Source organism: Halichoerus grypus, chromosome 7, assembly GCF_964656455.1.
Source record: "Halichoerus grypus chromosome 7, mHalGry1.hap1.1, whole genome shotgun sequence".
NCBI lineage: Eukaryota > Metazoa > Chordata > Mammalia > Carnivora > Phocidae > Halichoerus > Halichoerus grypus.
The window spans coordinates 92,377,218-92,397,349 of record NC_135718.1 but is presented as its reverse complement, the minus strand read 5'-3'; the positions used below and the strand labels follow the sequence as shown (position 1 = coordinate 92,397,349).

General features: G+C 48.1%; 1 protein-coding gene across 2 annotated transcripts in view; it reads left to right on the top strand.

Moving 5' to 3' along the window:
* KIF26B (kinesin family member 26B) overlaps positions 1–20,132 on the top strand; it is a 444,934-nt gene that overhangs the window by 196,905 nt on the left and 227,897 nt on the right. For both annotated transcript variants that reach the window (XM_078077887.1, XM_036100240.2), the window contains one exon: positions 10,095–10,261. In XM_078077887.1, coding sequence (XP_077934013.1) covers positions 10,095–10,261 — 167 coding nt within the window. The remainder of the gene's footprint in view (positions 1–10,094; positions 10,262–20,132) is intronic.

The following is a 20,132-nucleotide window of genomic DNA, read 5'->3' as shown; positions in this document are numbered from 1 at the left end:
TAACTGGGTGATGGGCTTTAAGGATGGCATGGGATGTAATGAGCACTGGGTGTTATATGCAACTGATGAATCACTAAATTCTACCTCTGAAACTAATAAAAAAATAATGAAAGGTAAAAAAAACATAATCTAGAGATTTCTAGTAAGCGACCCTGACATACTCTTCTCTGAATTCTGGACATGTAGGATGGATACGGAAGTTTAAATTACCAGCTTTGTACAGTCAGTGATCCTAAGCCTCAAAGGGAATGGAGAGAGGGCTAACTCCAAACCTCTTCACGAGGTTCTTATAGGTGAGCCCAGAAATGATTCCTACTCGTCCGGTTTTCAATGAGAGGCTTTAAAGTACCGGTTTTGGGCGCCTGGGTGGCTCAGTCGTTAAGCGTCTGCCTTCGGCTCAGGTCATGATCCCCGGGTCCTGGGATCGAGTCCCACATCGGGCTCCCTGCTCCGCAGGAAGCCTGCTTCTCCCTCTCCCACTCCCCCTGCTTGTGTTCCTGCTCTCGCTATCTCTCACTCTGTCAAATAAATAAATAAAATCTTTAAAAAAAAAAAAAAAAAAAAAAATAAAGTACCGGTTTTGTATCTTCAGCCCATTGTTATTTGAGGAGAAGGACTCTTGAGAGTGTTTTTATTTAATGTGCTTTATGCCAGATCTCTGATTTTGGAAGCAACGTTGCGGAGAGGTTAATTGATTTTGTTAAGGTCCCACAGCCAGCCATTTGGCCAGAACCAAGCCCCTGGCTTCGTGCTAAACCACAGAGACTGACTCTCTCTCACTGTCTGTCTCTCTGTATTTAGGGGATTTTCAGGCATTTGAGAGTGCTGCCATTGTTAGCTTCCGATAGGCACAGGTGAGTACTGAAATTAACCACACATGAGATGTGTGCTTTTGGACACCTCGCCTCCCCAGTCTGGCCCAGGGTCTCTTCCTGTTTGCACATGAGCATTGGCCTAGAATAGATTTAAGGACTTTTCCATCTCTGTTTTAAATTTTTTGGAAAATTGCTATTTTGTTAGTGTAGGATTTGGCATTTCTGCAGTTGGTAAGCAGAAGATGTCGGGTCAGTTCAAAGCGTGAAGGCCTGTGCGTCACTTTGGAACATCCAGCTGACCCTTTCACAAATCAGTTCCTTGTCCACTGTGGACGGTTTGAGACACGGTGGGGAATGTTTGTTGTTGTCGTCATTGATGTATTTGTGTGTCTTTGTGTAAAGGCCATGCAGATGTTAAATTGGGAACACTCTTTGAAGACAAAATGGGAGTATTTCTAAACGTCCCTGCTTTCTATTTGACCATGACTGTAGAACCACAGAGCATTTGGCTGCATCATCATTTCATTTCAGGCAGTCTCCTGATTTCCCCTAGCTGGGGAGATTAGGGCTAAGAGAGGGGAAGTGACTTGCCCAAAGTCTGCCATGTTGTCATTAACCAACCCAGGCCCAGATTAGCCCTTGACATTCAGTGCAGCGTTTCCTGAGGGCCTGATGCACGACACATCCTTTGCCAGGCACCAGGATGACACTGGCCATTCCATGTGGTCCAGCCTGTCTCTGGTCTGGGCATCTCTCCTCTGTGGCTGTGGTTCTGAGCTGGCCAGGGCAGAGCAGAATCAATCACACAGTCTAGAGCCAGCCCCGGTGCTGCCAGCTAGCTTCCTTGAAGGGGAGAGCCCCTCCCTTGACTGATTTGAGCCCCGAACATCCGCATGTGCTCGTGGCTCCTGGTGGGAGGGCTCCAGCAGATGCAGACCTCACCCCTGCCTTGTGCGGGCTCTCACTTCTGCCATCCCTCGCATCCTGAGCGGTGCATGTGTGCGCACGTGCACGCATGTGGGGTGTGTGTGCTTGCCTTTGGTGGGGTCCCAACGTTGTCCCCTCAGTTTTGCCCAGAATGCAAGGTTGCTTTGTGCAGACCCTTAGTGGGTCACTTACAGCCAAGTATTATCTACAGGTCCCTCTTGACTTGTTCTCACAAGAGCTCAAAGAAAATATGAGGAAGTCACAGTGCCTACCAGGAAGGCACATTTTAAATTCCAGGCCATAATGCATGGCTGGTTTCTTTGAAAGCTTTCCAAATATTAGGCAAGATTTAGGTGAGAAGGGGCTGCTTCTGAAAGATGCTTGGTGATGGGCTCTCCAGACAAAACATGGCAGGGAAAATGGGTGGAAAAGGCCATGAGCTGAGCTGAATCAGTTCCAGGTAAACCTAATGTCCAGTCTCTTAATCTTGTTGTGCTTCCCCTTGGAAAGGGGGCTTCGACCTCTTTGCGCCATATTTCTAGGATCACTGGCCTAACATTCCAGAGAATTCCAGTTCCCCAGAGGTGGCCGGCACATGCTCATACCCAAGCTGGCTGAGACAAACAATGACTGGTTTCCTCTCCTTTTGTCATCTTCTTATGTCTGTGTATTTCTTTTGGCTTTTCTCTTGTTCGTCCCCTTTCTCCTATTTCTGTTTTTCCTTCATCTCAGTCCCTTTGTCTCTTTGTTCCTTGTTTGCCCCCGCTCTCCCCAGTCATTTGTCTCGCCACTATCTTGACTCAAGTATATGCTGAAATACCTCAGTTTTATTGCAGAAAGCTTTATGTACTCTATTCGTAGTTTTTAAAATCAGGTGAAAAGAAACTTTATCTCTTAAAAAACAGACAAACTCCAGCCAATCCCAACCCAACTAAATTAAGTTCATTTTGTATTTAATGAATATATCAGTTGATTTATTTATCAGATGTCACCTGTATTGAGACTCTGTGCTGTGCGGATAATATCGAGTTGGACCAGACCCAGTCCGCCCACAGCTCGCCTCTGGTTGCAGAGAGAGACCGGCAACAGGCAGTTATCACCAGGACAGGTTGGGGGAACACGTGGAGAGGGATGGCCTTGATCATTCAGTAGGGAGAAGACTGCCCAGGGCACACTTCCTTGGGGACTGGCTCGTGGTTGAGTATTTGGGGGTGGGAAGCAAAGGTAGCCTTCCCCAGTGGAAATGCAGCCTCTGGGTGATTCCGTACATGACAAGAGGGGTTAGTCCTCTCAGCTCTTGGGACCTGACCTAGAAGGAGCCTCTGGCTCAACCCTGATGTCAGGGTTGGATTCATTAGGGTGGTGATGTCCTCCTCACTACTCAGTCTGAGTTGGCTTAGTTGCAAATCGAAAGTGAAGTCAGTTACATTAAGATTCAGACCATTTGATTTTATTTCAAGTTGGTCATAAAAATCACAAAATATTGGACGGAACGAGCCTTTTGTGCATATTGAGAAATTATCCAGATGATCCTCTTTATCAGGTTTTTGCTATGACTCCATTTCCCAAATGGGCAGCCATGGTTGAGGAGCTGTACTTTGTCAGGAGCAAGAGAAACTCAAGGATAGAAACCAAGCCCAGGGGCATTATCTGTCCCAGGGCTTTTCCACGTGGCAGAGTTGAAGCAATTATTTGGTAATAATTGTGCCCACTTCATAGGGTTGTTGTCAGGATTGGATATGGCAACACGTATAGGAAGCTCTTCAAACAGAATCTGGCCTGTGGTAGATGCTCCAAAATGGTGACTCGTATGATGATGATGGTGGATGAGGGAGCTTGCTGTCACTCCTCAGAGTTCTCTCAGGCCAGACTCTGTGTATCATCGTCTGTCACCAAATACGTCACCAAAACCACCCCGCAAAACATAATTGAGCATTAAGCATTAAAATCATTGTGACCCAGATCTCTGCAAGGTGAAGTAAAATGCACCTGTAGAAATCCTCCAAGCTTGACGGCAAGAGTTTTTTTACCATTTGTCGTAAGATGTTCCTCAAAGCAATAGCTGAGCCGTGCCTTGAGCTGCACATCTTGGGACTAAGAAATCTAAGGGAAGAGTCCAAGACAGAAATGCATCTGGCCCTTGGCTTCATCTCGCACCCCCATCTTTTTCTGGAACATGTGGGCATCCCTGCCACTTTACCTTTTCGCCACTCAAAGAGTAAGAAAACAGTGGGCAGGGGCCGAGGGGCCAGATTTCAGCCCTGACAATGAAATCATGAAACAAAACAGCCTTTTCTGTTGGCAGGACCCTGGATGGAGGTGAGGCTATAAATTGAGGGTGAAGAAAAGGCGGCTCTCCTAGGCCCTCGGCAGCGCCAGCGAATGGAATTCTCTCTTGCTAGAGGTCACAGAGTCAAATGCTGTGGATGGATAATTTTATGGCCGCTAATAAAATTTATAGCCAAAGCAAGCTAAGATAATAAGGGTAATCAAACATCCAGCCCTGGGACTCGAGAATCCCATCATGGCCCCTTGGTGCTGGCTGGTGGGAGGTGGGGCTGGACAGCGCAGGGAGGGGCTTATCTGTCTGACTCCAGGCAGAGTCTTCAGAGGTGATTTGCGTCCGTGCAAGCTGGGGATAAGCTTTAGGTTAGGTGGCAACAGCCTGTGCTTTGGGGACAGCATGCCAAGAGCCGTAGGAAAATTAACTGTTGTATTGAAATGCCTGCAAGTGAACAGTGAGCCTAGGAAGGGACCAGAAGCAGCCCAGTGTGGGGCCAGCACTGCATTAGGGAAGGAATGTTAGCTGACTGTTCCGTGTGACTGGACAGGCATGAAGCCATGAAGCAAGATACGGGAGGCTGGCGTCTACTCGGGCGCGTGTACAGAAATCAGGTGTTTCCGTTCAGGCGGGGGCTTCTGGCAGCCCCGTCTTCATCCCAGCTTTCCAGACAGTTGTAGTTGGTTTCTGTTAATGTGGATCAAAGATATTTATTGAGCACCCACTGTTGGCAAAACTATAAAAACATTAAGTGACAGTGTGAACAATAAATAATCATAAAAGAGATGTCCCCAAACAGTGAGATAGCAATTGCCTAAGAGAAAATGCTATTAAGTGTTATTTTCTGGGATTTGGGGGTCATGATGTCGTTAAATGTAAAGACTGAGTAGGATGCGTTTGCAGTCCATGGATGTCTCTGTTCAGGAAATGGATACTGTTGGTGTTCCCTGCACCTTGGCAGAGTCAAAGGAGGTGGCTTTCTGGGTCAGTAATGCCATTTAAGATGAACCCCCCATGCTGTCACACTCTGGGAGCTCTCAGCCGTTCCCGCCTGTGGGAAGTCAAAAGGTCAATGGCTTACAGATTGCAGTTTGCACTGTGGACCCAACCTTGGTTCCTGAGAGCCCAACATCTTTTGTCTTGATTCTGTGGTCAAGATCATAACCACATTTAAGATTTGCTTTTTCTTAAGGGACAAGTGTAGAGTTCCTCCTACTGAGGGATCAGTGCACAAATTTAAATGTGGTCAAAAGAAATGGATCTTGCCTGAGATTAAAATATAGAGAGTAGCTTTATCCATGAGGTGTGTGAAGAGCATCAACCTGGGCCCAGGAATGACACCTGGGATTCTCACGCAATGAAGGACCCCATGCGCCCTCTCTCTGAAGCCTGGTTCCTTTTATTGCCACCTGGTGTTTAATTTACCACCAGCTGCAGGATGTGATGTGGTGTTTTGAAAGTAACAGATATTGTTACTTTAGTGGTTACTTCAGTGAAGTGGTCCCATGTATCTGAGATGGAGCTAAAAGCAGGTTTTAATCAGAATTAAACAGAACAGGGGGCGCCTGGGTGGCTCAGTCGGTGAAGCGTCTGTCCGACTCTTGGTTTCAGCTCAGGTCATGATGTCAGGGTTGTGAGATCGAGTCCCGTGTCGGGCTCCGTGCTCAGTGGGGAGTCTGCTTCTCTCCCTCCACTCCTCCCCCAGCTTGCTCACTCTCTCTCTCTCTCTAAATAAATAAATAAATATTTTAAAAAATCCTTTAAAAAAGAATGAAGCAGAACAAGATCCCGTGGTGAAAATCTAGTCTCCCCTCTAAGTTCACGATTAGGACCCTCAGCAAGTGTGTTCAGGCTGTTGCCCCTAGACAGTGATGGTGACATATGTAATTGTGGCAATGAATCCTTTCCGCCCGAACTTTAGGTTTTTCAAATGTGTCAGATGGAGAGTTGCAGGTTTTGGAATCTGAGTTTTCACAGAAGCATCATGTAGTTTTCATGGAGTTGTGAGAGAAAAGTTCATTCTGAGCAATCTGCAAAGCAGAGGTAAACCATATAGTCCTTTAAAAATAAGGCTCCTGGTTCTGAATTATGCAGTAAAGCTAAAGTGTCGGGTGCCCCGCTGTCTTGGGAATTTTCTCCTACAGCAGATTACGGGGAGGCCCGAAGGGGGGAGTTCAAGGAGGGGGCAGAATAGGAAAACAATGAAATTATAACAAGAACTAAGTCTTCTCATTTCAAGGCCTTAAGAAAAAAGATTTAATTAGATAAACTTAGAGAATAAGTAGAAAATAAGAACAGCTCAGATTTATCCCACAAACATGGTTTAAACATCTCCACGTGCCAGACATCATGTTGATTTCCATGGATCCTGTGAGTGGGCACACCAGCCCTAGACCCACCGTCCTGGGGTTTTGAGAGACAATGATGTATTGTTAAATGCACAATTAGAACCAAGGTAAAGACATTGAAAGAATAGATTGCACTCCTGTAACAGCATCTATGCAAGGCTGGAAGGAGTCTGGAAGAAAGCTTCTCCGAGGAAGTAATGCTTGAGCTTGGATCTGGACGACAAGGAGAAGCATGCCAGCTAGAGAGTGAAGGCACGTGCAAAGGCCCTGTGACAGGAGGGAAGTGGGTATGTTTGAGGAACTTAAGAAGGTCCAGAGCCCCGGAGTGCAGGGAGGGAGGGGGAGATAAATTGGCAGTTACTGTAGTGATTTGTATATTATTTCTGAAAGTTTGTGATCCCTGGAGAGGATACTGGGTGTAAATATAGATGAAAACATGAATTTACTGGTGGCAGGACCTACAGAAGCTGGAATCTGGGGGGACACTCTTTTCCAGTTGCAGAACAAGCAGAGCAAAATGAGAGAATGCTCAAAAGAAACTACAAGGTGAGCTCAGCCAGGCTCTTAGGAGGGACAGGGTGTGATGGAAGGCATGGGCTGGCTCCCACCCAAATTATCGTACTGTGTCTGAAAAGGGGGTACTGGGAGGAAGGACCATGTAACCAGGGACCTGGACAATTTCAATTTTATATAGTGCTTGATTTCTTTTAAAAAATGTTTTCTGGGGCACCTGGTTGGCTCAGTCGGCTTAGCATCCGACTCCTGATTTCAGCTCAGGTTGTGATCTCAGGGTCCTAGGATCGAGTCCCACATCAAGGTTCTGCACTGAGCGTGGAACCTGCTTGAGACTCTCTCTCCCTCTGCCCCTCCCCCAACTTGCGCATGTGTTCTCTCTCTCAAAATATATAAATAAATAAATAAATAATATTTTCTAAGATAAGTAAAATGTTAACATTTGTTGATTATGGTACTGGATCTATCCCTATGTGTTTTATTATTATTTGGTATTTTTCCTATCCATTTAAACTTTTTTTAATTAGAAGGAAGGGAGGGAGGGAGGAAGAGGGGGAGTAGGAGCAAAGGAGTGGCTACCACTGGCCTAAGAATCAGGGGCCTGTTCTCAGTTTCACATTAGCTTGGGCAAATCACTTCTGTGCTCCTGGGTCCTTACTTAAGAAAAGGAGTTTCAAAAAGGCTGATCTTGGCAGGCCCTTCTAGCTGTAAGACATTCTGTGTTTCTGGTTTCTAAGAACAATCAATTATTGAATCATTCTACTTACAGGTTTGGGAATTGAGTTCCCATGTCCACAAATCCCCACTTTCTTTTAAAAGTAAGAGATCCAATGTAGCTTGGCAAAGATAGCCACTAGCTCTCTTGAAGGAGACCAGTACATTGAAGTTCACTTGCTGAGGGACATTTCCGAAAGCCAGGAGCCCGCAGGATGCTTGCGTTCTTCCTGGGCCAGACTTGGGAATCTGGAATCACCTAGACACCTGCGCCTCTTGCCACTCACCACCCACATCCGAGTGGTTTCTCTGCGGGTTTGCAGGGTACCTGCAAGGGCCGATCATACACAGTGAGACAGAATCCCATTCCCGTCCTTCCAAACTTCAGATGAGAAATACAGAAATGAGCAGGAAACTCCACAGACAGATCAGATGACAGCCACGTTCATGAGCCCGTGGACATCCGTGGTGACAAATCAAGCAATGCATTCATCCACTGCTATACTGACTTTCTTCAGATGTCTCTGTGTGCTGAAACCAGTTTATGGGGGCACCTGGGTGGCTCAGTCGGTGAAGCATCTGCCTTCGGCTCAGGTCACAATCTCAGGGTCCTGGGATTGAGTCCCCTTATTGGGCTCCCTGCTCAGCGGAGAGTCTGCTTCTCCCTCTGCCTCTGCCGGTCCCCCTGCTTGTGTGCTCACTCGCACTCTCTCAAATAGACAATAAAATCTTTAAAAATAACTAAAACCAGTTTATGTATGGTAGATTGTAGCTACTTGATGAAAAAATGATGGTGCTGTGATAGTGGGTGTGTTTGTGGACATTGCTGGGAGGGTTGGCATCCTGGAACACAGGGGCATCCTAAGTGCTGCTTAGCGGTGACATCGGTGTGCACGACGTCGTCCCTCCGGGAGAGTGGCAGCTGGTCGAGGGGAGCCCTCACCCCACAGACAGCAGCGGAAGCTGGAGGATAGGTGATGCAGGCCCCCTGCCTGGGCAGCAGCTCTTGCTGAGCGCATGGAATGTTCCCCAGGCCCTGGGCTCGTTTTGCTGCCTACTCCTCTCTCGTGTGGGTCAGGTTTCCTTACAACCCGTCAAGTGAATGAGAATAAGAAAGTATGTGTTGGCAAAATGTCAGCTGAAAATGCCAAAGCTTTCCAAGTAAGGGCATGAATTTAAGCAAAGTTTCAAGTCAATGGAGCTCAGACTAATGGTTACACCGCTAATAATGAAAAGTACAAATGTTTTTATGTTCGAAGGTTAACAAATGGGACTCTTTCACTGGCCTGCTAGTCTGCTCAGTTACAAAGTAGAAACTGTTCCTGATCTTTGCTTTATTGCCCTTGTATTTTTGTAGGCAATTAGGAACATTTTCCATTCAGCATTTAAGAGGTTTGAGCTGGCTGCTGGCTCTTTTTTAAACTAAAGCTTCCTTCCTTCCTTTCTCTTTCTTTTCTTTCTTTCTTTTCTTTCTTTCTTTCTTTCTTTCTTGCTTGCTTTCTTGCTTGCTTTCTTGCTTTCTCTTTCTCTCTCTTTCTTTCTTCCTCCCCCTCTTCCCCCTCCCCCTCCTCTTCTCCTTCTTCTTCTTCTTCTTGTTAAACTAACGTTTTCCCCGTTTGTAAGTGGACTAAAGTTTTAAAGTAACAGTCTTTCCAAATAGCACACTTAGACTTTACCTGCATAATTATTATATTTGTCATGGAATTAGCACTTCTCAAAAGTGTATTTCTACATGAGATTTTCATTTTGCTCAGACGTGTGCTTCTTCCTAGCACATCATGTGGATTTAGGTAAAACGTCCCCAGCCCGTCCACTGGAACCTCCGTTACAAAGGCAATCATTGCAAACAAAACAGAAGCCATGTATCTTAAAGAATGAGTAGGAAAATCAAGTCTGTTGAAATGATCTAAATCCTCCCAAAGAAGACCCCTTGGTAATCCACAGTGACTGTATTTGTTTCTACAAGCTTCTCTTAGTCGTTTGCGGACTGCTTACAGCAAACAACAACAACAAATAGTGTTTTCTTTAATTCCTCACATTCTCCATTAGCAGGTTCGCTTCTCTTTTAATAAATGATACCTTGGCCCTTCTCGTGTGTCAGCATTTGGGGCCAGTCCTGGTAAGAAAGCTACCCTGGTTGATACTTCTGCTCAGGTCTTGGGCTGCAAACTGTGGATAATGGTTCATGCTTCCCTCTCCAAATGGACAGGAGACACAGGCTTAATTGAAACAGTGTCAGGGGGGTAATTTTATTCCATTATTTTTAATGAAAATGAGGAGGTCTCCAGGCTAAAACGCTAGAAAATAGCCTCTGAGAAGCCCAAATCACCCCCAGCATGCATGCAGTGTGTCCCTGGCCCCCCCGCCCCCGGGCACCCCCTCACGCCCCCACCCCATGCTGGGGGCCCCTCCCCCCAACAGAGTGGTGCCGTCAGCCGTGTGCGGGAAGGGCAGTGAGCCACAGGTAACAAGCTCAGTGTCCATTTTCCTTGTCAGATCTCCCAGCTGATGACAGAGACAGGCCGGGAGGGGCTGACCGAGGCGGTGCTGAATCACTACAACGCGGACAAGCCTTCGGCCTGTGGCGTCCCGGCCTCCCAGGGCTCCTGCGTGGCCAACGAGACTTCGCCAGGCCCCTCGGTGGCCGCTTCCTTCTTTGCCAGGTAAGAGAAGCATCCGGAGCTCACTTCTTTTGGGCCGGTCCACCTGCTTAGCCCCTCGCGGGGCCGGGTTAGCTAAACCACTAGCAAGAGTCTGGGGCCGCACTTGGACTTCACGCTTCAAGACGGGGTTCCTCAACCTCAGACTGCTGACAGCTGGGTCCAGATGACTCTGCTGTGGGGGGGCTTGTGCCCTAGAGGATGCTCAGCGGTGTCCTTGGCCTCTCCCCACTGGACTCCCATCGCATCCGCGCCCCTTGCTGAGGCCTCCAGACCTCCACGTGTGTCCCGGCTTGAGAGCTCTAAGAATACGAGGCTCTTGCGATGTCCTCCTGGGACGAGGACTTTGGTGGGCCCGGCCCCGCGGCTGGTGTTCCCAGATTGACTTTCTCATCACAGAAAATGAACTGCTTAAAAATGAGCAAGGAAAGAGTTGGCAGGGTTTTTTTCCCCCTGTTCTGGACAGACGGGCTGGGTAGTTACCATATACTATCCAGCTAATCTTAGGGCCTTTAAAAACACGAGAAACCCAAACGAAAGGTATTTCAACAATGTTTTCTGCCTAATTTTAGCTGTGCGGCCGAGACAGGGCAGGAGACAAAGGACAGCTGAGCAGAAGGCACTTTGGGGATCATCTAATTCAGTCTCCTTCTTTTATGAAGGAGCAGACTGAGGACCAAGAAAGTTAAACTATGAGTTAATTTATAGCAAAGCCAGAAATAGAAACCAGATTCCTCAGCTTTATTATTCCCCCCCTCTGTGATTCATTCTTTATTTGATCCCCAGAACTTAACTTTAGAAAACTTTTTCTACCTAAGAGGTGCATGTTCCTGGGTAAGCAGGATATAGAATAAATAGCACCAGATCTGAGACTGGAGGAGCCCTGAGGTCTGCCTCGATGTCCTCGTCTATAAAACAAGGACAACACTCCTCATCTAGATTGCTCTGAAGATTAAGACCGACAATTGTAAGTGATGAAGTACTGTACAAAAGGCGATTCGAGATGGACTTCGTATGTCAGGAAGAAGGAATATTACATGGTTTCTCTTGTTATCCTCATGAGCGGTGCCATCCAAACAACTATGAGGACAGGGCTCTGACTAGGAAGGGATCAGGTCAGAGGGAGAACGGAGGCCAGTGCCCTGGATTAGTAACATCCACAGTGAAGACGGCACACGGGCTTGTCGGAAAGCTGGCTCTGAGGGTCTCATTGTGCCTTGGTGCCATGTTTATTGTCCTGTGAAGAGTTGGGCCAACCTGGGTGGATGGGAAGTAACAGGAAATGCGGTCGTCTCTGCTTATCCACTGGACATACGCTCCAAGACCCCCAGGGGGTGCCTGAAACCGAGGACAGAGCTGAACCCTGTATGTACCGTGTTTTCCCCTATACCAACATGCCTGTGTTAAAGTTCAGTTAACAGCTGAGACACAGTAAGAGGTGAACTGCAGTGACTAATAATAAAATACAAGTTATCACAATATATTGCATTAAAGTTAGGTGAACATGGTCTCTGTCTTTCTCTCAAAATAGCTTATTGTCCTGTCCTCCCCCTTCTTGTCATGGTATGAGATGATAAAATGCCTACGCAGCAAGATGACGTGAGGTGGATGACACCAGAGTTGTGGCCTGGCGTTAGGCTACGATTCACCTCTGACGCTGGGTCAGAAGGAGGAGCATCTGCTTCCCACAGGCGGTTGACCGCAGGGAGCTGAAATCGAGAAAAACAAACCGCGGATAAGGGGTCTACAGTATGTGTGCACTGGCCGCCTGCCAGTGGGCGCTATTGTATTAGTTCTGTCTGTATGTGAGTTCCTGTGGGACACTGAGCAAACCAACTGGGAGGCCATGTCCGTGCCATTCAGGGAGGGAATGAAGAGGTGGAACAGAATATGGGGAAATGCCACAAGCACAGAAGATCCCAGGACTTAGGTGGGTTGTGAGAGCGTGTCCGCAGGAGGGTGACGAACGTCCTGAGGAAGTGGGAAGCCACGTCATGGCAGGGTTAGTCCAGAGAAGATGGCCCTCATCTGTCTCTTGGGCTATTGTGTAAACGAGGAATTTGATTGGTTCTATAAAACACCCAAGTATGTGGGCAAAGGCTGAATAAAACCTGATGATGGAGCTCAGCTCAGACTCCATCCAGCTCAGCTCTCCCAGCTCAGAAAGAAGGAAAATTTGCCCCTAGCTCAGACCGCCCCGGGAGAGAGTGAGGTCCCCGTCCCTGAGGGAGCTCAAGCTTACAACGGGTGACCGCCTGGGCTTGATGCTGCAGAGAACATTTACTGCCCAGATGGGGCTTGACCTCCAGTGCACCTTCCTGACCGGAAATACTTTGAATGTGAGAAGCCTCAGCTCAGATTCCATCCAGAGACTTTTCTAGATCAGCTACCCACAGAAAACCCCAGAAGCAGGATTGGAAGCAGGAGGAGCTCAGAGTCAGGGGCTCCTGATGGTCAGTGTTTAGGGAGAACAAGTATTTCCTGCTACCAGGAAACCAGCAGTGTTTTAGAGCAGGGGCAGCGTGTGGACTCGAGGCAGGCTGGGAAGGCCCGCATGCCGGACGTTCGGTGAGCTCGAGGCCGGCTTTCAGTTAATCAGAGGACCATTTCCAAACAAGCCAGCACACACCAGGGTAAGGGATGGCAAATGACGGGCAAGGGCAGGCTGCCCTGAGACTTGCTTGCGCGGCCTGCCCTGAGACTTGCTTGCACGGCCAGGGTCAGAATGGAGACGGCGGGGTGAGCCCAGAGTGGACGGGCTGCAGAAGTCGGTTGTGGGGGAGGGGCCGCACATGATGTTGGCAATAAACCAAGACTGGACGGAGTTCAGATGGCAGGGGCTTGTGGTATGAGCTTTCAAAGGGCTGGAAAGGATCCATAGGGCTGCCTGAATCCTTATTATTACTTTCTTTGTGGTGAATGCTGATAGCACTTGGAGCTTAATGGTTTAAGGCATTCAAAGCAGTGGTTTGTGTATAAAGGGTTTACAGTATATAGCGGGGGGAGAAAGTACCATGTGAAAAGAATGATGTTTTATGCACACACGCACACACACATTCCCTTTCACACCCTTTGCCCTGTTTGCCCTGCCGCTCTCGCCCACCAGAGCTGGGCTTTCACACCTCCCAAGGAGGGAAGCAGCGTAGTAACAGCCTCCGTCACTGATGGGAACCTAGAGCAGAAGACTGAGTGACTCGCTCAGGGTACAGAATGTTAAGAGTAGGAACCAGGGATGTATCTCACCTCTGTGGATCCCCAAAGGTCCACGCAGTAGGTCAAAACCAGCCCAGCTTATGTTGTCAGGCTGTCGATGGAGTTCAGGGTCAGGGGCTTTCTGCTTCGGATCAGGGAAAGCTGCGTAAGGTGATGATGGTACAGGTGGCCTCTGGTAGGGGAGAAATCTGGATCTGTCGCTGGTGCCCAAACTGGAAATGCTCTAGAGGTTGTGGTTTCCTTTGGAAGCATGGGAATGTCTTTCTGCGTGGGGATTTGGGGGCAGAGTTCACTCCTATGCCTCAAACCTGTGCTCATCACTTTGCAAGTCGTTCTGCGAGACTGTGTGATAGAGCTGAGTCCGCAGGGTTCTGGAACCCTCCTTGCAGCTCTAAGTGGCCGGGGTGGCCTGCTCTCACGAGGCTGTGCTGGACATCATTTCGTCATTTTATGGGGGAGGGGTGCCATTTGCCACGTTTGTGGCCAGCGCGGCTGACGTTTCCTGGACAGTCAGTTAGCATCACTCACTGTACTGAGCTCCTAATGGGCAAAATCTCCCTTAGTCCTCCGACAAGCCCTGGGAGGCAGATCCTATCATTTCCCTGTTGGATGGATAAAGAAAGAAGTGTCCTGAGGTTGAGTCACTGACCCAAGGCTGCGCAGCCAGGAAGTGGCAGAGTGGGGAGCCCACCCTCATTCCTGCCACACGTGAGTGAGCCCTTGTTGCCCTCGGTGAGAAACAGGCACGATAAGACACATCAGTGTTTTCTTCACCATCATCATGAACTGATGATCATTGTTTAGGAAACAACATTTGGAATAAGTGGGAGCTCTCATTTGTTTGAGGAGACGAGTAGAACAACAACAGACCCCAGTTTGCCGAGGGTTGTAGACCTCCACTCTTGGCAACATCAGGCTTTCTTTGTAAATGTTTGCTTTCTATGGGGAAAGGTGAGATGGACGTGACGGCGTTTCAGATACAACGTCTAAAAATTAAGAATTCCAGTTCTGAATAAGCCATGGTACCTTTGTGGCCAGAGCTACTCTGTGTGTGGTCTGTGGGGCTGCGAGGCCACACACCGTTCCTGGTCTGGGACAAGCGTGGAGGTGGACAGGAAGCATTTAGGAACTTCTGGAAGGCAGTGAACAGTAATTTTATGGCTGTTGGATCTAGGAGCACAGAAGTGGAGCTTGTCTGTGTTTTCAAACCCTTTGGTGTATGTCTGTTAGCTCCCTGTTGGGTCTATCCCATGTGTTAGTGCTTCTCCCTCCCTCCCTCTCTCTCCCTCTGGTTTTCCAGTAGCAGGGTTGTTTTGTACTTATGATTTTCTTCTTGAATATTCTGACCTTTACACAACGTGTTGCTGTTGGTTAAAAATACTGCTCTCCTGGGGTTGGCATCTTCTGGGTAAATGTTGGTGTTCTCAATATCAGGGTGCCCTCGGATACATTTTGTGGGGTCCATTTGCTCTGTTCTCTTTCTCGCTTGCCTTGTTCCTCATTTCCTTCCACCAGCTCCCCCAACCCCTTGCCTTTGGCCTGATCGCCTTCTTTCCTGAGGGATGTTATTATACTTCTGTCCATCTTGACCTGTCGTGGGGTTTCTTCCATCCGCGAGTTTAGACCCCTCGTCTTATTACCCAGCTGCTTTCTCCAAGCCCTAGAGCATGTCACTGACTCTTCATGACCGATTGGCCCAGTTTCCCCCTTCAGGCATTCAAACCAAGACCCGCTCGGGCCCTGGGGCCAGGGGCCAAGCCGAGCGGTGGGAGGTGTGTCCCAGCTCCGAGGTCCTGCTTTGGGACCGAGTGGCTCCACCCATCATGCCCCTTGGGGCACCTCCTCTTTGTGCCGGGCCCATGTGCGTGCTATGTGTGCACAGCTATTACTCTTACAGGGACGGCCGTGTCTAAAAGCCCCTGCACGTTCTTGCTGACAGCCAATTCAAACAGTGCCTTGTTGCTCTGGTTAGAGCACGCACTTAACACATAATCTTACACAGTGAAGCCTTTCTTCGTCCCTGGGCGTGTGAGCACAGGACAGTTGTCCTTGGTTCCACACTAGGAGTTTATGAAGTCAAAGAAGGATGAGAAGGAGCCATGAAACTGCTCGTGGTCCTCTTGTTCTCCCATCAGATACGGTTCCCCTGAGGGACGCGCATGTCTTCCCATGATCAACACATCAGCAATTAGCACTGGGGAAGAACTATTGCAAACAGCCCGGTTAGTCTCGGGTGATGCAGGCGGAGGAAGAGAGAGCCGGATGCACAGGATCCGACTCTTCCTTGATAACTCACTGCAGACCTTCCGCCTCGGTTCTGCAGACAGAAGTAAATTTCCACGTTAGTGTCTATTGTAATAGGACGGCACCTACAGAAGAGGAAGAGCTCCCGAGAGCCCACCTCATGGAACTTGTCAGCATGATTATGCTTTTCCTGTTTCTAGCTTTCGGTGAAGCCTGTCATCCCTGTGCTTAACCTCCTTGCCAGAATCTCATTCTGACCCCATGTCTGTTCCTTTCCCCTCCGCCCCCAAAACTCCTCCGTCGCCCACTCCAGCTCCCTGCTGACTTAGTCCGTGGCCCCCAGGGAAGCGGGGCTTCCACCGACTTCCTATGGGACATTCGTGGTCAGGGTCAGCATGCAAAATTGTGCCGTCTGCTCACGAGACGAGAGCAACAGTTGGAGGGGCAAGTGGGGCTTCAGTGCAGCAAGCGCTCTGCTGGGGGAGCTGGGGTGCCTCCCCCGGGCTCCCTCTATCCAACAGGGCCTCCGTGAATCAGCTGCCCGAGATACAGTGTGGGCGTGTCTACACCAGCTGCTCCTGTCCCCTTCCTCCCCTGGTGGCTCAGCAGGGCCGGGGCAGCAGTTTAGAAGACAAATCCCCACCCTCTGGGCTTCTTGTTTATTTATTCCTGGCAGGTCAACCTCCCTTTTCTTAGAAAAGACTCTGTGGACTTCTCGGAAAAGAGGGGGCTCTGGCTCATGTATATGGATGAAGCAAATTTGTAGGAATTGTACCTGCGTGAATAAGGTTCTGCTTGAACACACATCAGTTGCCGTATGAAAGGCAAACACTAAGAAGGAGCAAATGGATATTGAGTGCCATCAGGTTTCAGGGGGCCCAGGGACAGAGCTTCAGGTGTTCGCTGCATGAAGAAGTAAATTCTTGATTGCTTATGAGAGACAGTGAATGCACTGAGGGAAAATTCAATATCTACACTATTATCCTTTGTGTTCAAAGAAAAAAAATCCTGAGATGCTTGAGATAGATAACCTGAACATCTGGCACCAACCTCAGCAACCTCCAGAACTATTCTGTTTTGGGGTGTGCAGACCATATCAGCAATGGCATTCATGGCTTGGCCCACCCCATTCGGAGCTGGTGATCTAGGCTGAAGAAAATGACCAGTGTTGGCAGCCCCTTCCCATCTCCCGCTGCAGGGAATGTGTAAAATCGGGCAGTTTCTGATTAAGCGGGGCCTTTGTCTTACTGATGGCCCATTGGGGTGTTGGCAATCAGCTCCCCACATCTGGGAATCATTTACACAGCTTTGCCTCAGCTGAAAACCCAATTCATGCCTTGGTGGGGCTGGTCGAAGGCAAAGTAAATGCCGCGAGCCTGAGGGATCCCAGTGATTCTTGTCAAGCATTCTCAGGGTTAGACATTCTGATTCTTTCTGCACATTTTTGAATATCTTTTTTTTGACCAGCGTTGGGGGGAGGGAAGAAGGGTATGGGAAAAAGAGAAAGAGGAAGTAGTCTGGGGTCGGATCCACAGCCTGCCACGGACATTCTGGACCAGACTGGATCTGGACTTGAGGCAAGTAACTTAGCCTCTGTAGGCATGTTCCTTCTGTTCCATGGTGGCCGGTCATCCCATCTATTTCACACGGTTGTGGAAACGTCATCAAAATCCTGCAGATGATGTTAAGATGGCACATGCTAGGAAGAGGATAGAAGTCTGCGCTCCCTGGGAAGCCCAGTGCATTCTCAGTGTTCCCTCTGGAGTGGATGACTTTTGTCATGCCCACCTTCACACTTAAATGGGCCACTTTTTCATCTGGGCTAGTGACCAGGAAACAGATTTTAAAAGCATACGCTAATGAAATCTTGTCCTCTCTCCATCCATCCGTCCTCTGCTCTTTCAGAACTGACTCCATGCAATCTCATCCTCCCCCGTTAGACCGTGGGGGTGTCAACAAAGAAACAGACTGTTTCCCCTTTTACTTCCATTCTACTTGACGTTTTTATTCATTTTCACCATCAGCTTTGCAGCCAAATTCCAGCTGTCTATACCTGAGTCCTCCCTGAGCTGCAGGATCATAGAATTCTTCATCACTCCTGCCTTCCCTTTCCTCCCACTGTTTTCTTTTTTACCATAGGGGTTTTTCTAGGGCTATAAAACTAAAAGATGAAACCCCCTCAAGAGAGTTAGAAGTGTGTAGTCACTAACTGGGCCCTCCTCGGATGCAGCTCCCGGAGGTCAGCCTCGCCTTGTGGCTCAGTGGTGTTTCCAATCACCAATGGTGCCTGGTTCCTCAGAGGTGAACTGTGCTCTTCAGCCCCGTGTGAGCAGTGTTTGTCTCTGAGGTGTGATGCCCGGTCTTCACAATTGCTGCAGACGTCCTTGGTGGTCACTAGACCAGAGTGATAGTTCTCATGCTTACTCATTTAAGGATAGCCAACATTTATGGAATGTTTCCTATGTGCCACATGCAATTCTGAGTTCTTGACACAAATTCAAACTTCAGAAGCCCCCATGAGTTGGCCCTCTTCTTAGCCCATGGCTTAGATATGGAAACTAAAGCACAGATTGGTGAAGTAGCTTGACTGACATTATGCAGCTAGCCGATGAGTAGGTCCTTGAGCCCAGCTGTCTGATCTCAAAGCCCATGAGCTAGAACATAAGCTCCGTAAGGGTAGGGACGTTCGTATCTTTGTTCTTGGCTAAAGCCCTAGTGCCGCAAAAAGCACTCCAGAAATGTTTGTTGGATGAATAAACAAACACTCTTAGCCACTATGCTCTCCTGCCTCCAAAGTCAAGATGGGTTGTGGTGGGTGGGCAATCACGAAGCCTCCGCACAAGCACCGTAAGTGACACCAAAGAAGGGAATGGATGCAAAGCACAGCACAGAAGCTACAGAGAAAAACATTTTGGCCAACTACTTTCTACTTCTCTAATTTTGCTTGTTACCAAAATACTGCTTCCTGTCTCACTCAGAGTCAAGGCTGAAGGTTTTTCCGTTACTTGCCATCTGCTTTTCCCCAAATTTCTGCTCAGCTCGGCCCTCCCTTTTTTCAGATCTTTGTGCAAATGCCTTCCCTAACCTATTTATTAGTTTTTATTTTTTTTAAAGATTTATTTATTTATCTTAGAGAGAGAGAGAGTGTGTGCATGCATGAGTGGTGGGAGGGGCAGAGGGAGAGAGAGAATCTCATGCAGACTCCACACTGAGTGCAGAATCTGATGTGGGGCTCAGTCTCAAGACCTCAGATCATGACTTGAACCGGAATCAAGAGTCAGAGGCTTAACTGACTGAGCCACACAGGTGCCCCCCCGACCTCCCTATTTAAAAGTACAACCATCCTGTCTCTGCATCCCTCCTCCCATGCAATACCTACCGTCTTCAATATTAGTGGAAGGAAGGAAGGAAGAAAGGAAGGAAGGAAGGAAGGAAAGAAGGAAGGAAGGAAGGAAGCTCAGACTAAAAGCAAGATGGGCAGCTAAGTCCCCAGATTTTCCTCCACTGAAGTTCTTTGAAAATTTCACATCTTTTCCCATTCAGTTCAAACCCCATGCTCAGGAATTAAGTTATTGCTTTAGTTTTAGGACGTTCTGGGGAGATAGCATCATAACAAAGCATGAAGAAGGCATCACTGGGAAATCGAGATTCTTACAAAAGCCCTGAGCACCTAGTAGTCTTTTCAAGAGGAAGATTTGCAAGAGGGGAGTATGTGGCTTGGGACAAACAAACAAAGAGTTAAAGCAGAGAAAAGAGTCAGGACTAGCACAATGCAGTAGGGCTCTCCATCTTTCGTCCTGTGTCATTGCAAATCTGTCTTTTCCTCCCTTGAATAAACCTCTTTGCTTTCTGTCCCCTGCTTTGATTTATTATTTTAATTCTATAGCTGTCCTAGTGAAGTATGTAAAGCATTTGGGGATAAAATCATGTGGAAGACATTCTAGAAACTAAAGATGTATTATATTATGTGGTATCGGGTAGAGGTTCTGCGTGTGGCTGATGAATCATGTTGTTGATGAAAACACAAATCTGTCCATGGCGTTGTCTATCCACTAAATAAGAAATTGGCTCCTCATCGAGGGGATGGGGAGCAGGACTTTAAGGGATACTGTTAAAATAATTTGCTGAGAAACAGGTTGAACTGAAGCATAAAGAGACCAATGGAAGTCTCTGCTTTTTACACTGAGGAGGTCCCTGAAGGTGGGATTCTTCTTTTCTTGCCTCTAAAGTGGAAATAATGAATTTTTCCTTTTCTCCTGTCTGATCACCAAGGTGTAAATCTCATGAGAACAGTAACTGTGTCAGATCTCCCCCTGCACTTTGCACCGTGCCTTGTATACAGTAGGAGCTCAGTAAGTGAATGTTGAAACAGGGAGCCAGCCATGCTTGAAAACTCGGGCCTGTCCTGCTTCTCAAA